Source organism: Protobothrops mucrosquamatus, unplaced genomic scaffold, assembly GCF_001527695.2.
Source record: "Protobothrops mucrosquamatus isolate PMUCROS unplaced genomic scaffold, P.Mucros_1.0 scaffold_177, whole genome shotgun sequence".
NCBI lineage: Eukaryota > Metazoa > Chordata > Lepidosauria > Squamata > Viperidae > Protobothrops > Protobothrops mucrosquamatus.
The window spans coordinates 3,619,287-3,640,771 of NW_015386253.1; the positions used below are offsets into that span (position 1 = coordinate 3,619,287).

At 35.2% G+C, this 21,485-nt stretch overlaps 2 protein-coding genes across 3 annotated transcripts in view; one reads left to right on the forward strand and one right to left on the reverse strand.

The window, feature by feature from the left end:
• Positions 1 to 9,007, forward strand: part of ACAD11 (acyl-CoA dehydrogenase family member 11) — a 32,245-nt gene extending 23,238 nt beyond the window's left edge. The window contains exons 14-20 of the mRNA XM_015823110.1: positions 4,628 to 4,694; positions 5,190 to 5,275; positions 5,889 to 5,960; positions 6,372 to 6,526; positions 6,712 to 6,828; positions 7,820 to 7,929; positions 8,467 to 9,007. Coding sequence (XP_015678596.1) covers positions 4,628 to 4,694; positions 5,190 to 5,275; positions 5,889 to 5,960; positions 6,372 to 6,526; positions 6,712 to 6,828; positions 7,820 to 7,929; positions 8,467 to 8,581 — 722 coding nt within the window. The 3' untranslated portion in view covers positions 8,582 to 9,007. The remainder of the gene's footprint in view (positions 1 to 4,627; positions 4,695 to 5,189; positions 5,276 to 5,888; positions 5,961 to 6,371; positions 6,527 to 6,711; positions 6,829 to 7,819; positions 7,930 to 8,466) is intronic.
• A 984-nt stretch (positions 9,008 to 9,991) lies between these two features.
• DNAJC13 (DnaJ heat shock protein family (Hsp40) member C13) overlaps positions 9,992 to 21,485 on the reverse strand; it is a 63,927-nt gene continuing 52,433 nt past the window's right edge. For both annotated transcript variants that reach the window (XM_015823121.1, XM_029285572.1), the window contains 14 exons: positions 21,284 to 21,400; positions 20,362 to 20,539; positions 20,041 to 20,132; positions 19,073 to 19,172; positions 18,131 to 18,205; positions 17,908 to 18,020; positions 17,386 to 17,555; positions 15,988 to 16,030; positions 15,262 to 15,435; positions 14,430 to 14,609; positions 13,452 to 13,592; positions 12,083 to 12,226; positions 11,752 to 11,851; positions 9,992 to 10,788 (listed from right to left, as the gene is read on the reverse strand). In XM_015823121.1, the coding sequence (XP_015678607.1) occupies positions 10,691 to 10,788; positions 11,752 to 11,851; positions 12,083 to 12,226; positions 13,452 to 13,592; positions 14,430 to 14,609; positions 15,262 to 15,435; positions 15,988 to 16,030; positions 17,386 to 17,555; positions 17,908 to 18,020; positions 18,131 to 18,205; positions 19,073 to 19,172; positions 20,041 to 20,132; positions 20,362 to 20,539; positions 21,284 to 21,400 (1,725 nt within the window). In that variant the 3' untranslated portion in view covers positions 9,992 to 10,690. The remainder of the gene's footprint in view (positions 10,789 to 11,751; positions 11,852 to 12,082; positions 12,227 to 13,451; positions 13,593 to 14,429; positions 14,610 to 15,261; positions 15,436 to 15,987; positions 16,031 to 17,385; positions 17,556 to 17,907; positions 18,021 to 18,130; positions 18,206 to 19,072; positions 19,173 to 20,040; positions 20,133 to 20,361; positions 20,540 to 21,283; positions 21,401 to 21,485) is intronic.

The window sequence follows — 21,485 nt, forward strand, 5'->3', positions numbered from 1 at the left end:
GTGAAATAGGATGTGAGCCAGGTCCTCAATCTCTGCTGCTCCACAGATGCAGAGATGTTCATTATAGGGTATAAAGTGGAATCTCCGGTATCTGACCATTGTGTCAAGCTGTTCAAATCTCGCTCGCATGAATATTTCCCTAAGATGTTTTGGCAGTTGTAACTTCAGATAGCTGTCTGCTTGAAAAGTGCGTTTGTATTTGCTCAGCCATTTCAAGTTACCCACCTTACTAAGGATGGCTATGTCATTTTGTGCTTCAATATCCTTAATTCTTTGGGCAGCTCTTTTTTTAGTTCGTTCCCCTGTTATGCAAGAGACAGCTTCTTACAAAATTTGTCAATTTAGTGAACCAGGAAGTTTGTGATTGTAATTTTATCTGCTCTAGTAGGCATAACTTGGGGAGTCTGTCACTCTCCATTTCATTAATTTTATGCCAGTAATTATATGAACTAATTTTGGATAGAGCATGAATTGTATGAATTTTCAGTTCAGCTCTAACTGCTGCAGCAGATGTTCTTAGCTCTATGCCCAAAATACATCTCAGGTGCTGGGACTACGTTTGTTCTAGTGTTGTTTGGATATATATCCCAAATTTCTGCTCCATACAAAAGCATAGGAATAACCTTAGTGTTATATACTCTGATTAATGGAACCAGGGACCCTGGATAACTATGATTCTTTAATTTAAGCAGTAAATTCAAACGAGCCTTTGTTCTAAGTATGCTCCGTTGATGATGATGATGATGATGATGATGATGATGATGATGATAATAATAATAATAATAATAATAATAATAATAATAATAGCAAAGTTGGAAGGGACCTTGAAGGTCATCTAGTCCAACCCCCTGCTCAGGCAGGAAACCCTATACCATTTCGGACAAATAGCTGTCCAGTCTCTTCTTAAAAACTTCCAGTGTTGGAGCATTCACCACTTCTGGAGGCAGGTTGTTCCACTGGTTAATTGTTCTCACTGTCAGGAAGTTTCTCCTTAGTTCTAGGTTGCTTCTCTCCTTGATTAGTTTCCACCCGTTGCTTCTTGTCCTGCCTCCAGGCGCTTTGGAAAATAGCTTGACTCCCTCTTCTNGTCTTCTGGAGTGTTGGCTATTCCTGCCAGCTTGGTGTCATCTGCAAATTTGATGAGTTCCCCATCTATCCCCTCATCCAAATCGTTGATGAAGATGTTGAAGAGCACTGGGCCCAGAACAGAGCCTTGGGGCACCCCACTACACACTTCCCTCCATGTAGATGTGGTTCCATTGAGGACCACTCGCTGAGTACGGCCGCTCAGCCAGCTACGGATCCATCTGGTGGTGATGCTGTCTACCCCACATTTTTCTATCTTGTCAAGTAGTAGGTTGTGATGTACTTTATCAAATGCCTTACTGAAGTCCAAGTAAATTATGTCCACAGCATTCCTCTCATCCACTAATTTTATCACTTGATGGCAAGCCAAGATCCAGTCTTGGAAAACGTTATGCCTAAGTATACAAAAGTGTTAACCTGTTCAATTGGTTCACCATCTAATTGCCATCCATGACTCTCATGATGTTTTCCAAACACCATGATTTTTTATTTAGTTTTACTGATGGTTAGGGAGTTGTCCTGGCAATAGGAGTTGTGAATACGATAATAAGGTTATATCATCAGCATAGAGCAAGCTATTACCGTATGTATTTAGGATCATCAGCAAATGAACCATGGGATCCTTCATTAACCCGGGCAGGTCATTAATGTATAATTAAATTATAATGGGGCCAGGATACACCCTTGTCTTACCCCTTTGTGTGAATCCTGTTAGTCAAGGCCCTATTAACCCCATACCGCACCTTCAAACAAGTACTAGTGTAAAGTGCTTTAATCAAAGCTAGCATTCTAGGTTCTATTTTAAGAGATGTAAATTTATTCCATAGTATTTCTCTGTTTACAGTATCAAATGCTGCTGTAAGATCTATAAAAGTAGCAAACTCTTTTTCAGGCACTGACATTCAGGATCAAACCAACGGGGTCTACCCATTCGTAACAGGTTTAGTTGTTAGTTGTTTTTTCAGGGAGTTACAGAGATTAGAGAATGCGTTAAAGGCCAACAGCCGTCGGTAGTAGATGACTGGTCCAGTTGGTAGCATTCTCTGCTTTAAAGCAGTCTGATATTGCCTTAGTGTCAACTTTGGCCCAAGTTATCCTTTTGTTTTGGGTCATCTTTACTCTTTTGGTGAGCCATCTGTCAGCCATTTTATGGTCTCAAATTTGAGCGGCCTCGCAATATCACACTTACAGGCTGATGATCACTATTGCCACTAAAGTGTATTGTTACCTCCAAGAAGAGGTCGGCTTTGTCTCTAGTCACACAAAAAAGATCCAGTACACTACTTGAATGGGCCAAGTGGTATGTGTAAGGATAGGTATAATTCTTATCCTTACCTCCCAGAATTTGGAGATTACCCTTAAAAATTAAGGTGACTAAGAGCAGGCCAGCAGCATTACTTTTGCGGTCTCTCAAGAAAATATGAATACTTGTCTTCGTTGTATAGTTTCTCCCCCTGCCATTGCAATTCTTGCTTTATAAGAATGTATAACCCACCCTTTGTTTTTTGTTTTTGGGCTGGGGAAGTCCATCCCTTGAAGCCTGCCAGTTGTACTGGTTCATCCATTTCGGTTAACCAGGTTTCCTGAAAGTCTATTACATCAAATCTAGAGAGGAAATTCATTAGTCCACTATCAACCATCCCTTTCCAGCCAGCCACATTCCAGGTCAGCATCTGTATGGGATTCCCAGGGGCAAAGTGGTCTGGGTTGGTTGATTGGCTAGATGGTAGAAATGCCGGATGTCAACGTGACGCTGGAGCTGGGTCTATATCAACTATGCTTCCCGTATAAACACAGTTATTGTGAGGTTCGATATTTCTCCTTGTAAGTTGCAGAGCTTTTTGTTGCTCCTCTCCATCCTGACTGTCAGTATGCCTCTGCTTCTGCTCCAAGACTGGCACCTTCTCCAGTCTTAGATCCAAAAGATTGTGGCAGATCTAATGTATATACAGTATATGGGAAATTTCTACATAATTAATATTTACAATTAAATCTTGTTCCCAAGGTTCAAAGCTCCCTGTTATCATCTATTTCTCAATTGTTCAGAAGTGATTGCCTAATTTAAATTTTACTATAGCATTATGAAATATATGACTAGAAAATAAAAATCTTAACTAGAGTTAATGCTAATTTAAGGGAATAAAATCGTATTTTAATTTTATTCTGATCCCACCAATCATATTTTAGGATGTAATCTCAGGATGCCATCTGGTCCAGAAAACAGTTTAATTCAACTAAAGAAATCTTTGTTTATGTCTAACTGTCTGCCTGCCTGACTGCCTGTCTATCTATCATCTATTTCTCATTGTTAAGATGAGAAGTTTGCTAATCTCTGCCAAAATGACCAGTAGGAAATATTTTTCTTTCTTCCAAGTACTTGTAATCTTAGTTAGGAATTACATTTTAATTTAATTTAATAATTAATAACAATCAATTTAATAATTAAAGCGTTTCTTTTAGCAGCAGGAAGCTGAAGTTTTGATTCCTGCCTCTGGAATGTTATTTTTTTTGTTTTCTGACTTTGATTTTGTTTTTCTTCCAATTCATTGTGCTTCTCATGCACAAATATCTTTGCACTCTTCATTTTAATAATAATTGTGCTGGAAATCAGTTGCTGTATTGGAGCCAGGAGGTAATTCAGATTTAAAAATGGACAGGAAAATATTCTTTGAAAAAAAGAAAAGCTTGGCGAACTGTAAGGCTGGAGTGGGCAACTTTTACCCACTGAATTTAACAGGAATAATATTGATGTGAGTCTTGTTCCAATGGCTGATGGAAATGAAGCATTGATGAATGGAGTCCAATGAGTCATTCCATTTTTTTCTTCCAACAATCCCCCTTTCCTCTTCTGTCTTTAGTTTTCTTTCTTTCTCTTTCTTCTTATCTAGGCAGCAGTCTATAAGGAAAGGGGTGAATAGTTCTTATTATTGCTCCAAATGGAAAACTTCCTGAAATTAGATTCAGATATGCATAAGGTTAGGCCTGAAACCAGGTACAGATATAGGTCTGCAGCTACCTAGCCTTGCTATGGAATGAACACTTAGATTTGAACATAGGTGTCTGTTTTGTATATTCCCACACCCAACTTGATTGATTGCAAGTTTATGCTCAAGAAAGCTATCACACGACTGAATGTACACAATAAATTATTACTCAAATTTGTCTTTTTAAGGTATATTTTGCTTCATCTATATTAATGACACAGTCCAAAACCATTAGAAAAGCTAGTAACATTGGCTGTTTGTGGATCAGGGATGATCAGCTAAATCTTCTGGATTTCTGCCTTAGTGCAAACATGATCTTATATTATCATAAAGCTTTTTCTACAAATGGCTAGTAATATTTGTCATATTTGGAAGCGGTTCTCCAGGTTTTCACACGAGGAATATTCTCTTTAACTGATGCTTTTAAATCAAAAGTTGCATATTTACTAGAAAGCAAGATCGATGAATGTCTCTGTATTTCTTTCTCTGAAAAGTAGATTCTTAACCCAATGATAAAGCTTTCAACCAAGAAATTCTTTTTATGTTCATTTTTTCAGGAGCTGGAAATCCCAACTGCAAGTTTGCTATTGTAATGGGCAAAGATAAAAATTCTTCTGCATCCAAGTAAGAAGAAATGGTCTATTTGTATTTGAAATAAGTATGGAACAAGAAACAACATTCATTTTTTTGTATAACATACTGTTGAGCAATTTTCTACAACATTCTTACCCAGCCACTAAGATACTGTCAATAACTTCTAGGTTGCTGCTCTATTAAAGGAGAATATTTGTAGCTCAAGGTTGACGTGAAGGGTCCTTGGTGCTTTCTGAGCTTGCTTGTTTTCTTGCAGACGTTTCAATACCCAAACTAGGTAACATTATCATTGCTAGTAAGGAGTGCAGTTTGCTGTCAGTTTATATTGAGCACTGATGTTACCTAGTCTGGGTAATGAAACGTCTGCAAGAAAACAAGCAAGCTCAGAGAGCACCAAGGACCACAACTATCTATGCATGTAGGAAAAATAATAATAAATGTTTAGAAATTAATATTGCTCCAGAATGTCTTATGTTACTGTCATATTCAGTATTCAGTATCACTTATTACTTTTGTTTCAATTAGATATAAACAGCATAGTATGATTATTGTACCAATGGATACACCTGGAGTGAAACTTATAAGGCCTCTTTCAGTCTTTGGGTACTTTGGTAAGTGGAGTTGTCAGTCACTTGTACCTTGAGTGCATAAAGTTGAGTCTGAATATTTGTCAGATTTCTGAGCTGTAGGAAGAAAAGGGGGCTGGGGGGGATATAAAGGCCTCTATGTATATCTGGTGAATGCATGGAATTGTATTTGTACCATCTATATTGGAAAAATAAAGCTGAGCTGCAGTGAGCAAAAATATGTGGGATGCAGTGGGTTTCCTGAAGTTCTGAGGGAAGTCTGTTGTAAGGTTAATGGAGTGGATTTTTTAACTTTACGCGGAGTTTGAAGAGAGAATGAGAGAGAACATGGGTATTAACAAGATGATCTTAAAAAAAAGGAAAGATGGCAGCCATGATGGTGTAAACAAATTTGCTTTTTTAAAAGCGTTGCATATGCTGATTTCAGGTAGGTAGGCTGTTGACTTTAAACTGTGCAGAAATACTACATTTCTCAAATGCTGCATGCATTTGATGGGTTCTTTGCTGTATTATTTTTGTTTCAGTTCTCCAAAGAGAGAATGACTTAACTCTGTTATTGTATTAGATCTTTTTTTAAAAAATAACACTGCTGGCAATCTTTCTCAATTGATACTTGATTGTTTTCATTATTTTATAGATTATTTTAATGGTGGACATTTTGAAATACATTTTAATGATGTTCGAGTCCCTGCCACCCATCTGATACTGGGTGAGTCTTGAATTTCCTCTTCTTCTGATAGTTACTGGATTATCAAGAAACCTGTATTACCTGAGCTGGGAGGAACCAACTTTGCTATGCCTTTTTGAACTTTACCCAATTGCATGATACATGAGCGAGCCAATTCAGTGTAGTGATTAAGAAATCAGGCTAGAAACTGGGAGACCAGGAGTTCTAATCCACCTTAGGCACAAAGACAGCTGGTTGACCTTGGGCCAGTCACTCTCTCTGTCCTAGGAAGAAAGCAATGGCAATCACTTCTGAAAAACCTTGTCAAGAAAAGTGTCCATACTTTTCTGTTCCTAGAAAATTGTTATCAGTCAGAACTTTTGCATTCCAAGGTAGCAAATTATTTCACACAAAGGAAAAAGAAGAAAAACCCTTTTCTTTTTTGTAACACAGGAGAAGGAAGAGGATTTGAAATAGCTCAAGGACGACTTGGACCAGGCCGTATTCACCACTGTATGAGATCAATTGGAGCAGGTGAAACTGCTCTCCGGATCCTGTGTGAACGATCAGCGCAGAGGGTCACATTTGGGAAGAAACTCTATCATCATGTGAGTTCACAACCTAATTCTATAGTCTTGCATATAAAAACTCTTTTTGCAACTTGAAGATGGACATGAAGTTGATAAGAAGAGGCACAGGGTGGCAAAGTAAGACCACTTTTTTTTAAACTGAACAGTGTGTGGTTTTGTATTTAAACTGCATTTTCTAATTTGCTTTTTGCCTTTTCTTATAGGAAGTTGTTGCTCACTGGATTGCTGAGTGCCGCATTGCCATTGAACAGGCAAGGTTGCTTATACTGAAAGCAGCCAATAAAATAGATGCCATGGGCAATAAAGCAGCCAGGAAAGAGGTAACAGGACTAAAATTTTATATAGGACAGGGGTGTCAAACTGCTGGCCCGTGGGCTGGATGTGTCATGCCGAAACCACACCCAGCCATTGCCGGCAATGGAAAAAAAGTGGCGATATGTCATGACACGTCATGTGATGTTGCGAGTTTGACACCCCTGGTATAGGGGATGGGGCAAGAAGGGGCAAACTATCAGGTATTGAATTAAATTAATGAAAATGTTTTTGCTGAGAATGAAAGAAAACGGTGGCTTTCATCAACATTTGCATATACTTGAGAAACATAATAGACTACATTCTTAATTTGGTCTGTATGTGGTTTGTTAATTTAAATCAGGGGTGTCAAACTGTCGGCCTGAGGGCCGGTTTCATCATATCGAAGCCGTGCCCACCCCATTGCTGGCAATGCAAAAAGATACGTCATGACATATCACGTGACGAGTTTGACACCCGTGATTTAAATCAATGGCCTTAAATTTGCCAATGATGTGAACTGATGTCAACAGTCAATTAACCAATTGATAATTATCTAGCTCATTATCTACCTCTCAAAGTAGACTTTCAAAGAATTAAACCTTTTATTGGTAAACTTGGTTAAATTCTATTATACTATTAAATCCATATTATAAATAGTGCCCAAGACTTTATGTACTTTGTGGCTAAATGAAGCGTGACTCTGTCTTGTTTGGACCAAGTTTGATAAGATTATCCCATTCTTGTGGTTGTGCTCTACTATGCAATTATTTATTTGTGTTGATTTAAGAAAGCAATGAAATAAGGGACCACAGGGTTGTAAATAGGGAATTTTATTAACAAAAGTCTCAAGGTAGGATTGATACCCATATTAACAATGCCCTATTCCCCTTTGTTATGTCCCACTTAGAATCTCTCAGGCTTAGAAACAGTTAAAAATCCAACTTTTTACCTCCTTATATTCAAAATTCAGCTTCCACGAATGACTTTATTCCTACACTAATCTAACTCACTTCACAGATCGCTATGATCAAAGTGATGGCACCCCGAACAGTCCTTAAGGTGATAGATTGTGCTATTCAAATTTGTGGTGCTGCTGGATTCTCAGAAGACTTCCCATTGGCTCAAATGTAAGTGAAAAATACTAGCACCATCTCAGCCCTGCTAGAACTCTCCATATGTAATGGCTACTAAATTCTTAAATCTTCTGTTTTGGCAAATCAAGGCAGTGCCCAAGCATGATTGAAAATATTTTGATCTGAGGATAGTTTATTTAAATAAGTTTATCTTTATTGTGCTTTAAGCTAAATTAAATTTCAAATCACAACAGAGATGTTAATTTTAAGGCACGGTAACTGTATGTAGGCATGCATGTTACTATTTCTTAAGTTTTTAGTTCAAAAGATTTGTCTCTCCTAGAACTTCAGTCATCCCACTCAGTCATTTGTTTTGGCCAAAAAGATGTGATTCTACCAAACATACACTGTCTTGTTAAAGCTTAATTAACACTATTAAAACTATAGACTTAACTAAATTTTTGCTGTTTTTGCCTTTACGTAAAGCAGTCATTGAATATTCCAATATTATGATTAGAAAGAGTGCTAAAATAGCAGCTACCAAGCTCTGTTCTGTATTGTTGAATTGGCACAATCTTAATATTTTTACAGGTTTGCCTATGTTCGGACTTTGCGTGTGGCAGATGGGCCTGATGAAGTTCATCTCTCAGCAATTGCAAAATTAGAACTGCTCGACCAAGCCAGGGAACTGAATGCACATCTGTAACAACTATTTTATTTTGTGATGGCAATGAGAAGTCATAACCTTCCTCCACACAGCATTTTTTAAAAAATTAAGCACGATGCCTTAAAGAGGAACATTCCAAAACTTTGATTAAATTTTAGTAATTTGTCTTTATTTCTGCAGAAAATTTGAGTCATTTAATTGCAAAACTAGAATAAGAGCACAAGTGTTGCTAAATCATCCCACAGAATTCATCACCCCTGCTGTTTGCTGTTGGGGATAATGAAAATGAAAGTACACTATATTATACTTATATACTTATACTATACTATGTTACTAAGATGGCCATTCATTTTATCTCTGGTGAAGTTATTCTTTTTAAGCTATGGTAAATTTAAATCTTTGGAAATGGGCAACAACAAATAAATTAACATATCCAACCTTTTTTGTAATCTGCTTTAAACAATAAAATATAATTTTAATGACTGAGCCGATTGATTTTATATTTATCAAATAAATAATTCAGTGAACAAGAACATTCCTGAGCAAAACTCTTAGTTCTAGAAAGTGTGGGTATCTTGGTGGCAACAACTATTTAACTCAGGTACTCCTGAACAAACGCGACAGTGATGAAGATCACAGCTAATTTATCTGTTCAAATTAAATGGCATAGTAGTAGCATTTTGCATTTATAGCAGGTTGTTTAAAAAAAATTCTGGAGTTTTCTTATTTTTATACTCCATTTTCTTCTAGCTGATTTGACCCTCCCTAGTCTGCTGGTCAGTGAACAATTATAAACTTGTTATTATAAACTTGTTATATTATAAACTTGTTTCAGAAATCATTCAAATAAAAGTTATTTTCCTGGGTTATTTTCCATTAGAAAAAACATGTAGGTATTTTGAGCCCTGTTCTTTGATTAAACTGGTTTTAGCAGTTAAATACCAGTTATTGTATTTCTTAAGATAATGTGCAATAAGTAATTAGTAATTCCAATCCTGAAAAAAGAAAAAAGTGGCAAATTCATAGCAGCCTTTGTAAAATGGAAATTACAGGAAAAACTGCCAACTTTGTTTGTCATTCTAATTTCACATTGCAACCCATGGCCTCCTTTGTTGTCAGTTTTACAAAAGGATTAACTGGCACTTATACAAATAGCAGAAACAGTGCTGACCATCTGCCAACATATAACTGTATAGTGGAGGAAAATTCTGATCTAATTTTCCCCCTACAATTCCCATTCCCCATGTTTTGTAGAAATATCTGTTCTTGTCTTTATCTGTTGCTGACAGTTCTTGTGATGTCTAGCTAGAACTCTAAAAATAACTGAATAATTCTGTCTTACCTCATGCCACTAGAACCTGTATTAACATAAAAATACACCATTTTGTTTATAAAAGTCTCTTGATTTTCTTTTTAGTTTTACCAAGAAATGAAACAGTAATACAAGTTTGTTTCAACAAGGCTTTCAGTTCCCTTTATTCTTTTAAATTTTATGTACATATGAATGATTTGAATAATGTACATTCAATATAGAAAGTTTTATATACTTAATAATGTATAGAACATATCACAATTACACAATGCTTTTATATACCATGTCATTTTTAAATATCATTTTGCTGTATTTTAGTTTTTTGATTTGGTAAAGCCAGTTAACACACAAGGATCTTATTTATGCTAGTGATTGGGGACGTAGACAAACAACACCAAGCCAGTCAAGTTCTCAGAGGATGATCGAGTCCAACTTGAAGCATTGAAGAAAGAACCTTCTAGTGCAATTTCGGAGGATCAAATGATTTAGCCAATTCTTTGAGACTGCAGTTCAACTTCAGTCATGCTAGTTCATATATAATACAAAATACTAGGAAAATTGTTTTGATTCACAGTCTTGTAAACAAAAATATAAAGAAATAAATGTGCTTATGTACAGCAAGAAAAAAAAATCTTGTGTACTCTTTTAGGCTGATCCACAAAGTACTCTTTTATGTTACAATGCAGTAGAACTGTAAATTTTCTAAAAAAAAAATATATTCATAGAAAAAGGAATAACACTGTTTTGAAACTGGGAAAGGCAGGCAAAATTTATTCTAAAGGTTTAAGCCAATAAATCTTTGCCTTTGAGTCCCTTGTATAGGCCATTCATATCCTTTAGCCAATATCTCCAGCTTCGTGATCTACAGGAGGTGGAACATTGGGCATAACAGATGAAGGCCTCCCTGCAGTAAGATAGCCAGCAACTCCAGGACCTGTTCCATAAGGGGGAAAAAAATCACACTGTTAAGTATGTTGTTAGGTTAGTTCAGACCAGACTAAGATTACTTGTTTTATCTGTGGCACGACAGTTTTTGTTTTCAAATCCCTTTAGCTACATTAATTATAAGCAGTCTGCTCTCAGAGTTCAGATTTCCATTCTTCCCATATGTATCTTCAAGCATTATTTAGATAATGCTTTGACATAATTGAAAATAGATTTTTATACATATATAAATATAAAAATTCTTGTTTAGACAGCTGTAATTTGGAAGCCTGAAATCAATGACCCCAAAAGCATGGCAGCAACTACAGCATTTTGCACCAATTTAAAACAGCCATATGTTTGCTACAATGGTACATCATGCATCTTGTAAGCATGTAATCTGTGGGATAGCGCAGAGGCTACATGCACTGAGCAAAACGGTATCTACCTGCTTTAGTGAGTGCAAGAGAGAAGTTTAGCAAGCTGCCTGCCAAAGGAGATCTAAAGCCCACTTCTGAGATGAAGGGGACTGCTACCAGATAGAAGGGAAGGAGAGGAGATACCTGAGAGAGAAAGAAACCAGAAGCAAGGGAAGTACAGACGGCAAAGCACTTTGAAGCAAAAAGTGAAGCATAAACTTCATCACATTTTGAGAACGCTTTGTTGTCTGATGCTTGAAACAATCCTGTAATCCTTTTGAGGAATTAAAGCTAGATTCGAAAGAAAGTCACCTTTTCATTTATTTCTTAGACCCTTCAAGTATTTGTTACTGCTTTCACAATCATCTATTCAGATGTGAACCATCAGATATGGGAACATTATTTTAGCCTGTATTGTACTATGTAGCAATTTCATTAACAACATGAAAACCAACTAGAAGTCAATCAAGCGATCTTTCAAGGATAGACAAACAATATAATGAATAAAACAAGGAAGGACAGTCAACAAGCCCTCAGTGGAAATGTATACTAACCTGTGAGGTATCCTGCTGTCTGAGTTTCAGATATGAACAAGTCATGTTTCTGATCTTTGAAGGCACTCCATATAGAAGATTGAGACAGGATTTCATTCACCTACAAAAGTGAGGAAATAGAGAACAATTTATTGTATTTGCTGTATAGGTAAGGTAATTGGAGAGGGCTCACTTATCCTTATGGAAATTAGCTTAGTATCATTTTTGGTTTTACTACATCCTCAGTTTTTATAACTCCACAGAAGAACTTGTATTTTCAAAATAAAAGTTACAATGAATCTTCTTATTCCGTGTGCTCTAAAATGAATTTAAGACATGCTTGGGATTTTACCTGTTCTCCATATTGTAAACTACGAGTCATTGATTTCAGTGCTTTAACAATTTGAGCTTTTGTAGCTGAAGGGCTTTCCAGATTCTCAAGGCCAACACCTTCAAGCAATTTTAAGAGATAGGGTACTAAATCAGCTTTCAAGGCCTGCAAGACAATATGAGCATATTCTTAAATTCAGACTAAGACATTTTGATTAAGAATTCTGTGAGCCTTCCTACTGCCATTTAGCTGAAGTTAAAAATATTTCAATAGCAAATTAAAATAAATTGAGTTCAAATGTGGAATCATAGAATACATGCACTGGAAGGAATTTTAAAGATGATGTGTAATCCTATGTAGGAATCCTTTCTTAACAGGGGTTATCCAACCTGTTTGAGGGATACAACATTGTTTTAGGTTCAGGAATTCTGGGACCTGAAGTCCACAAGTCATAAAGGGGCCATAGTTCCCCAGCTCTGTTTTAGACAAACAGCTTAATGCTCTGCCAATAATGTCTCTTAATATTTGGCTTGAATTCTCTATTTTTAATTTCATCTCTCTGGTTCCTCTCCTGTATTCAGAGAATAGGTCTGTCCTTTCCTACATATGGCAATACTCTATATTTTCGTAGACAACTAGCATATCTCCAATCATTTTCTGTTGCAAGCTATGGATCCTCACATTCTTTAACTATTCATCAGAGAGCTTAATTTTCAGGCCTAGCGTCATAATGAAATTCTTCTCTGAACCTATTTCAGCTTTTCTATGTCTCTTAAACTACCATACTTTCATTATTTATATACCTGCCAAATTTGACTGAAATATAAATGCTGGGGAATCTTGCATGTCTTGAGCGTTCATCATTTTCATAACATTTGATAGTAACAACATAATCATAGACAAAAATTCCACAAAAAATTAATCTTCATAAAGTAACATTGTTGACAATACAGTGCCAGATAATCCAAGGAATTCTGATCAGCAGAGTCAAGTAGAAAAGTCTTCTCTGTCATGGTCCCTGCTCTCTGGAACAGCTTACCTCCAGAAGCTAGATCCCCCTCCACCTTTCTGGAAAAGTTTTAAAACCTGGCTCTCTCTGTGCCTCTAAGGGGGTGCGCTATGCTGGAGATGGTTGATTGAATGAGAGACAAATGTCCACCCCCATAACATCCATACTCTTGGTTTTAATCTCTTATTTGTTTAATTGTTAACCTTAGTTTTAATGCTTTTAATATCTTTGTCTATGATTTTATATTATTGTAAGTCACCCAGAGTCACTTGGGATAGTGAGACAGGGACATAAAGTAAATATAAATAAATAGGGGAAAATGCACAACTATAATCATAAATCAAAGTGCCATTTTATCAGAAATTTACAAAATTTGCTTACTTGGACTACTAGATCATTTTGTTCCTTTTGAAACATTCGATTAAGTGCTTCACAGGCTATGCCAACAGTGTCTGAACGTTTCTTCATTCCATTCATCATAGGGCCAATGGTCTCTAACATTGCCATTGAACGAACGCAAAGCTATAAAAACAAAAGTTTGCCAAATATTAATATCTTGCAACTACCCAAGTTAAAGATTTCTTTGAATTCCTGACTGAGGATTCAAAGAGAGTTCAGCAGAAAATCCAGCAGAAATATTAGAAACAATCTTAGGAGCTTTGTTCTATATTCCTTTTCAGCCTGTTCATGAAGAAAGCTTGCTTGCACTCTACTAACTAGAATAAGTAGAGAAGATGAACAGAGAAAACCAGGAAAGTGGAATTAAAAAAGTATCAGCCTGAAATCGTTATTTTTCCACAAACTGTCTAAGTCCAACTCCTCTTGAATTCCACTGACCATTATCTACTGTCAATTTAGCACTGAACACTAGTTGACTAGATTAATGTCGAACACAAAGAATCAGAATATGTTATGTTGCAATTAAGAAGATTTATTGTTCAAGCCTATATACAAGAATTTAGTCAATTAATACTGGAACATAACAATTGTGGGCTGATAATTCATTTAATTCTGTCCCTTGGCTTTGCCTGTTTATCTGCAATAAGTAATTGACTGTTGGTACTACAATCACTGAATAGGCAGGTAAAAGGACATGAGTAGTGATATTTAAAAACCTACCTTCAAAAAAATTGCCATATTGATACCCTCATATGTGTGGCATCTCAATGTGTTCGCACTATTTTGTATTCAACCAGGTTAGTATGCCCAATAACTGTCTCAGCACAAAGATGGATTACCTAATTTATATATGAGAGACACACAACAACCCAAAAGAAGTAACTGTAGGGAAAGAGTGACCCTCTTGTAGAACGCCAACTGACAAACATACACCTTTTATGGTGACTTAAGGCTGCATACCTCATTATCAGATAGTATGTGTATGACTCGCATAGCACTTTTAGGAATAGCATTATTCTTATGATTCATAGCTTGGAGAATCTTGGGAAGATGACCCAGTGCAGGGACCTGGTCTGCTAGCTGAGGCTGAGCATTAAAGAGGCATACAGTTGTTGTTGTTATTGTTTCCAAAGTTTCCCCCTATTTCAAAACACAAAGGAAGTAAATTATACAATGGCACACCAACCAGGTTAAACTTTAATCACGTTAATCAGATTGAAAAATATGATTGAATGGTACTCACAAGTTACATGAATGGAATTTTAAAACTGTATTCACAATATAGCTTCCCTTATTGATCAAACTATACCTCCAGGTAGTTTTCAGGGTTTGAAACTTACCTTGGAGAAAGTCCAAGCTGCATAAATAGTTCTTATTGTATGTATACAAGTTGTTATGAATAATGAATCAATTATGCATACATTTCATGATGTACTGCTGCTAATTTATTTTGGACATTTGAAAAACTTTTCATAGGCTTCACTGATTTCAATCTATATTAATGCCTTTTATCATTTTCAACTGTTAGTCAGTATAAAATATTCTATTACCAGAAGAATAAAAAAAACTAACAGATTTCTTCAAAAGTAAAATTTTATTAACTCTATGTAAGTCTACTTCAGTGAATGCTGCTATTAACAGAAATACTCAATTTTAAAATAATGAGTATAAGTGAGTATAACAATTCAAATTTATTTCTTCTTCCATGACTGAGAAGGATTCTATTACCATTTTCAAAAATTTAAATTAACAATTACACAAAGCTGAAGTTAAACTTGGAAACTAAACTTACATGGGGATTATTCTTCTCCAGTAGTTCAGTGAATTTTTCTAATAGGGCAATGAGAAATTCTCTAGGTTTCCGTAGGACCCAGGCCGGCTGGGCAATAAAGATTCTTAGGAAGACACCCCCTACAAAAAGTTCACCCTCTGCTTCACCATATACTACAGCAAAGTCCTCAGGCAACTAAATCAACCCAAAAAAGAAGAAAAAAAGTTATTCTGCTTCTCTGACATAAAGTTTCAGCTATTTTTTTATTTATTACTTATGGGCAAAAGGAAGAAAGTTAGAATATCTAGCATAAAGACTTATTCATAACTGAAACCAAGCATACCTACTAAATTACTTTGCAAATCTTATCACTGAATAGGAAATCTATAATGGATAGTTTGGGCCTAGCCTGGATAGGTGGTGATTAGGGAAGAGAGGAACTCCAGCTTACCTATTTAATATATTATACCTGCTAAAATGCTGTTCTGAAGCAACCAATCTAAAATATACTGTTTCTACTTCCCCAATATTGCCCTGCAAATAATCACATTAGCTAGAAATAAGAGTTGCACACTGATGTATTTTGAGTGTACCAGCTTTAGGAAATATAATTCACATAGTCCCAATATGACAATCAAAGCAGGCAATGAAAGAAAATTTGCACAGAATGAAAATGGATAGACACAAGCAACAACATAAAACAAAATGTAAAGATTTTAATTACATGTATGTTAAGATATTTTTTACCTTCCAGTTGATATCAGGGTTGTCCCTCTGCAGTTTAAAGTGCCTTTAAAAAGAGGGGAAAATATTAATTTTTCTGAAAACAGTCAGGCTAGCAACATGCAACCTTTAGCTGAGTTATTTCTAAGAGGTTTGATGAACTTATAAAGATCAAAAATTAAAAAAAAACAGACATTAAATATTTTAAATCTACAAGAAGAAATTGTTTTCAAAGTAGATTTGTTGGGAAGAAATGTAGAAACAGAAGTAACACAGACAGTGGAAAACATTGAGATAAAATGTGGTTTCCCAGCTGTAAACTGGCCGGAAAGAAATATAGAATCAGAAATAACTCCATACACCTTTCGGAAGCTTAACATTATGCTTTTATTAGCAGAGAACTCTTTGGGTGGACAAGTGGTAAATATTTTTTTTTAAAAAGGGGGTTTAAAGGAGAGTGGGAAATGGATCTAATACATCTAACTGAGGAATTATTTTATCTGGTTTTCTTGAGGAAGACAGATTGGCTTTGGACATTGGACTTACTGTATTCAATCAGCAATTGGTAAGAGAAGAAACAAATGTGGATATTTGATCTGAGACCAATTGAGGTTATTATTTGGGCTTTTTAAAAATGTCTTTTTTGGTTTTTTTATTCTTTTGTCCTTTTTTAAATATTTTGGTGTATTGTATTTTAATCTTTTTTTGAATAAACTAAAAAGTTTCCAGAAAAAGAAAGAAAAATTTGGAGGGACATTCAATTCTGGAGAATCTCACTGTTGTGCCATATTTTCTCCACTTGATGATGATTATCATCGCTGTGTTCCATTGTGTATTCAATGCTTTGGAATTTTTTTTGTACTCTTCTTCTAATCAATACCTTCCAACAGTGAGATTCTTTTATTATTTTGTAAACTCTTTGTATGGCTTTTGCTGCAAGAGGCAGCTGAGTAAATATCAGAAAAATCCTACTAGAACAGCTGAATGTTATATGGGTTTGATCAGAGTCACTTTAATTGATGGGAGATGTATACTGACTATTAAATATCAGAATTGATTAATTCTGAACTACTTATAAGAGGGTGTGTACACTTATGCAACCACGTTATTGTATTTGATTTATTGTTATTTTATCCTCTAAAAGAGAGTTGTTTATCAATTTAATTGTACAACTTATATGTTACATTAAATGCTGAAAAAAATCTGAGGCGATTTATCTTGGTCAAAAATCAGATGATTTTTTTTACATCTCAAAAACCTGGCATTTTAATAGGGATGAGTAAACTTTTTATATCCATTGTTTGCATGATATTAGATTTTAGCCTGCATTTCTAGAAGATTCTAAAATTGAATCAAAGCTTGGCTAAACTGTATAAAAAAATCTAACTAGAAAGTAGAGAAATTATTTTTATTGTGACATACTCTAGCATCATTTCACGAACGGTTGTAGATACTTTCTCTCTGGAGTTGTCATTCCATATTAACTCTGGATTTTCATGTGTTCCTTCAAAAATGTGAACAGAAGCTTCAGGATTATCTCTCATAGCATCCATGAAGACACCAGGTAGAAATTTCATTAGGATAATTCTAACCTAAGGGGAAAAACATACACGCACAGACGCAGAGCTTACACATTTGTCATAGCTATTAGTGTTCCAGTTAATCGAACAAGTGAACTGTATAGTGGCATGAAGCAAAATAAGTTTTTTTTAAAAAATAAATTACTAGAAGAGATGCCTTCCTCATAGTGCAATTGGAAGATAAGCTCATGCCATTTATTTCTGGCCATCCAATTAAATTATTTCAAGTCCTATAAGAGTCCAACATTTATGAGAAGTTTATTTCAAGTCAAATCCAAGACATTATGTATATACTATATGGTATGCATGTCTTCGGTTGCTTTTAAAACATCTGTGAAACATCTGCTGATAATGCTATACTTACCTTTGGACCAACCAGCTTGTCTGTTGTCATTTTAGCAAAAAGCTCTGCTGTCTGAGATCGAACTTGTGGATGTGTTGAATTACAGAACATATCAAGTAAGTAGATTAATGCACCTAAAAAAGTACAGAACTGCTAATATTTCTAATTACAGGAAGTTTGGAGCTATTAATTTTGAATTCAACAAAAAAATTGTAATAATACCACAGCAAACAATGTGTCATACCTTTTAGCATAGCTTCTTTAACTATTTTGGTACTAGATGTCAAAGCATACAGAGTTTCAAGAACTAGCTGCCGACCTGCCAAAATTAACAAATTTGTGAAACCTTATAGTTAGCTATTTGACATAGACTAAGAGAATACAACAGAATTTGCAGGATTTCCTTTTTTTTTTTTTGTTATACATAAGGCATTTCACAGGTGGACATCAATCTCAGATTTTATTTCAAGAATATACTGTTCTATAGCAACTAGAATAATTAACTTTTATGTTATATCTTTTCTGCAATCTTACTAATTCAACGGAATTCTTTCTGTATGTAATGTGCATCTATTAAGAAAGACATTATAACTCTGCGACTATCCAAAATTCAGCAGCTGCTTTTCTGTTGAAAGTATGACAGTAGTAATTAATCTAGCAAAAATACCCCTTATGCCTTCTTCTTAATTATCTAATTATCAGTATTTTATGAGATTTTCCAGCAGGCAGTAATAGTTAGCCAACCTTGGCTAATCTCAAAAAGATAAGTATAGTCTACACCTGATTATTATCTAGATGGAAGGCCAAACTCTAGATTGAAAAATAGGAGAAAAAAACCAAACCATCCTGACTGAAGGTAATAACGAAGAGCTTTCATACTGTTGCCAAGAATATGTTTGACCTGAGGACTATTTGACTAGGTTAATATATGGTCAGCTACAGTATGATGTAACACTTGCTATTAAATCTTCCAAGAGTTAGCCTTAAAAGACAAATATATATGCCTTTCTAAATTGAGTTTGTATCATTCTTAGATAAAATAACACAAGCTAAGGTCAGTATACTCCTCAAGACACAAATATTTGTTTTTTTAATTTTTTTGTATCTAAAAATTCCTCTTTTTGTACTATTTAGCTAAAGAGCAAACACGAAAGAACCTCAATAAATTAAAACGTGATCCACATACTTGAAGGTAATGAATGCAGGAGAGCTAGTAAGTTGGAAAGAACTGTTGCTTCTGCAATATTATTTACACAATCTTGGTTACTTGTCACTATGTTCACCACCTATTAAAGAAAACAAAACTAGATTAGCAAAATTTAGCCTAATTTGGATGAGTCTAGAACAAATATGGAATGTATGCTGAAAAATATATTCTGAATTTTAAAGATGAATTTTTATGGCAAGAAAAATGGTTCTTCTTCAACTGTAGCAAATCTCCAACTGAATTTACATTTTTATTTCAATTTGCTTGCTTCTTGTCTTGTAGCCTATTCCAATTAATCAAAAATTAATAATAAATTCAATTTAGTATTACATTATTATTACAAATAGTCCTTGATTAACAAGTTTGTTTAGTGACTCTTTGAAATGATAATGGCACTGACATATGACTATTTTTCACACAACTATTGCAGCATCCCCAAGATCATGTGATCAAAATTCAGACATTTGGCAACTGATTTATATTTATGACAATTGCAGTGTTACAGGGATATGTGATCACCTTTGTGACCTTCTGACAAGCAACTCAATGGGGAAGTCAGATCACTTAACAACTGCAATGATTCATTTAACAACTGTGTCAAGACAGGTCATAAAATGGGGCAAAAGCATTTAACAAATGTTTTGCTTAGCAAATTTTGAGCTTAATTGTGGTCATAAGTCGAGAATGGTAAGCATTAATGGTATTTGGCCTTGAACCAGATCTGTTTTGTCCAGAAAACCACTTACTATTTTCATAATCAGAATCAATACTGGTTTCATACACAGCATAATCTTGGTTCATTAATGTCACCACTCTCCAATCTAATGCTCTAACACAAAAGTTGTACTCCATTATACTGGAGGCACTAAGCTGATGAAGGCTAAACAACCAAATATAATCAAGACTCTATAACATTTAAAAAATGGTAACAGTGATAATTACTATACCTCCAGAGCCAACTGTTGCACCTGACCAGCTCCATGGATACGTAGAAGGGAAAACAATAGCTTAAAGTGACCTATGCATACACATTCTGAACCTACAGAAATAAAAAAAATTGAATTTTTAATGAACAGTTTTTAAAGACTTCATTAAAATTGGACATTTATTGTAATTTGTAATTTATTTATAAGATGTATGAATGAGTTTGCATTTAAATTCCCAGATTGTTTTTAAAGAGAGTGTGCATGTATATATGCATGTGATGTACACACACACACACACACACACACACACACCTGTTAAAAAATGCCTCATGCATCATTTACCTGGGTTGTGCTTTATCACGTTTCTCAGAGCTTCCAGAGCCATTTCAACTCTTCTGAGTCGCTCTCCATGTTGGTTAGACTCAACTTTCCCTGTCTGAGTTATGGCCATTAACGTATAAAGATACTGGGCTTGTGACCCTATATAATCCAAAAGGCTGGCAGCAAATGCTTTTGGAAGCTGCAGGATAATAAAAGAATCAAGAAATTTCAGTAGGTAAATAAAAAGAAAACATATTTTTAAAACTTTACACAAATTGAGTTAAGGCATAAACAAACATTTTTATAATAGACTACTATCCTTTCTCAACTTTATTAGGCAACCAAATGGTTTTAATAAATAAATTGGTTATATAAATAATCAAAATGGTATTCACCAAACATTTGGAAGCATTAATCCCATATATCAGTGATGGCGAACCTTTTAGAGACCGAGTGCCCAAACTGCATCCCAAAACCCACTTATGCATCGTCGGGTGCTGGTGGGTGTGGCCCATTGGGTGGGTGTGGCCATTGGATGGGTGTGGCTGCGATGGTAACAGCAGACTGGGTGGGACTAAAAAGTTCAATCAATCAATTCCAACTTTGCAAGATCTTTTTTTTTCCCGCGAGAAGTTGAAATTGACTGATTGATTGAACCTTTTTTTTTTGTACACGGCAGCAGAGACCTAAAGCGAAAAGATTTTATAAAACCCTAGGACTGAGGCGACGGTGCACGTGCCCACAGAGAGGGCTCTGAGTGCCGCCTCTGGCACCCCGTGCCATAGGTTCGCCACCACTGCCATATATCATGCAAGTTATGTCTGACTGGAATTAAATATCAAAATTACTAGGTTACCTTTGCTTGTTCTGAAATATGTGATTCTTATAAATATTTGTTTATTAACATCTCTATTTTAAACCTAAAGTAAAAACCGAATCTTACCTCTAACTGGAATGTGGGAACTTCATTATAAACTCTAACAAAAATCTCTCCTACAATAAGTTCTTTTGCATGATCACTGAAGACAAATTCAGATCCATAGCTTTTATCACATTCACCCTAAGAAATAAAAATATTATTTCAGAATTTGTACTCAATAAATTATACTCTTAAAATGATTTACTGGTTGCTGTAATGAGAAATC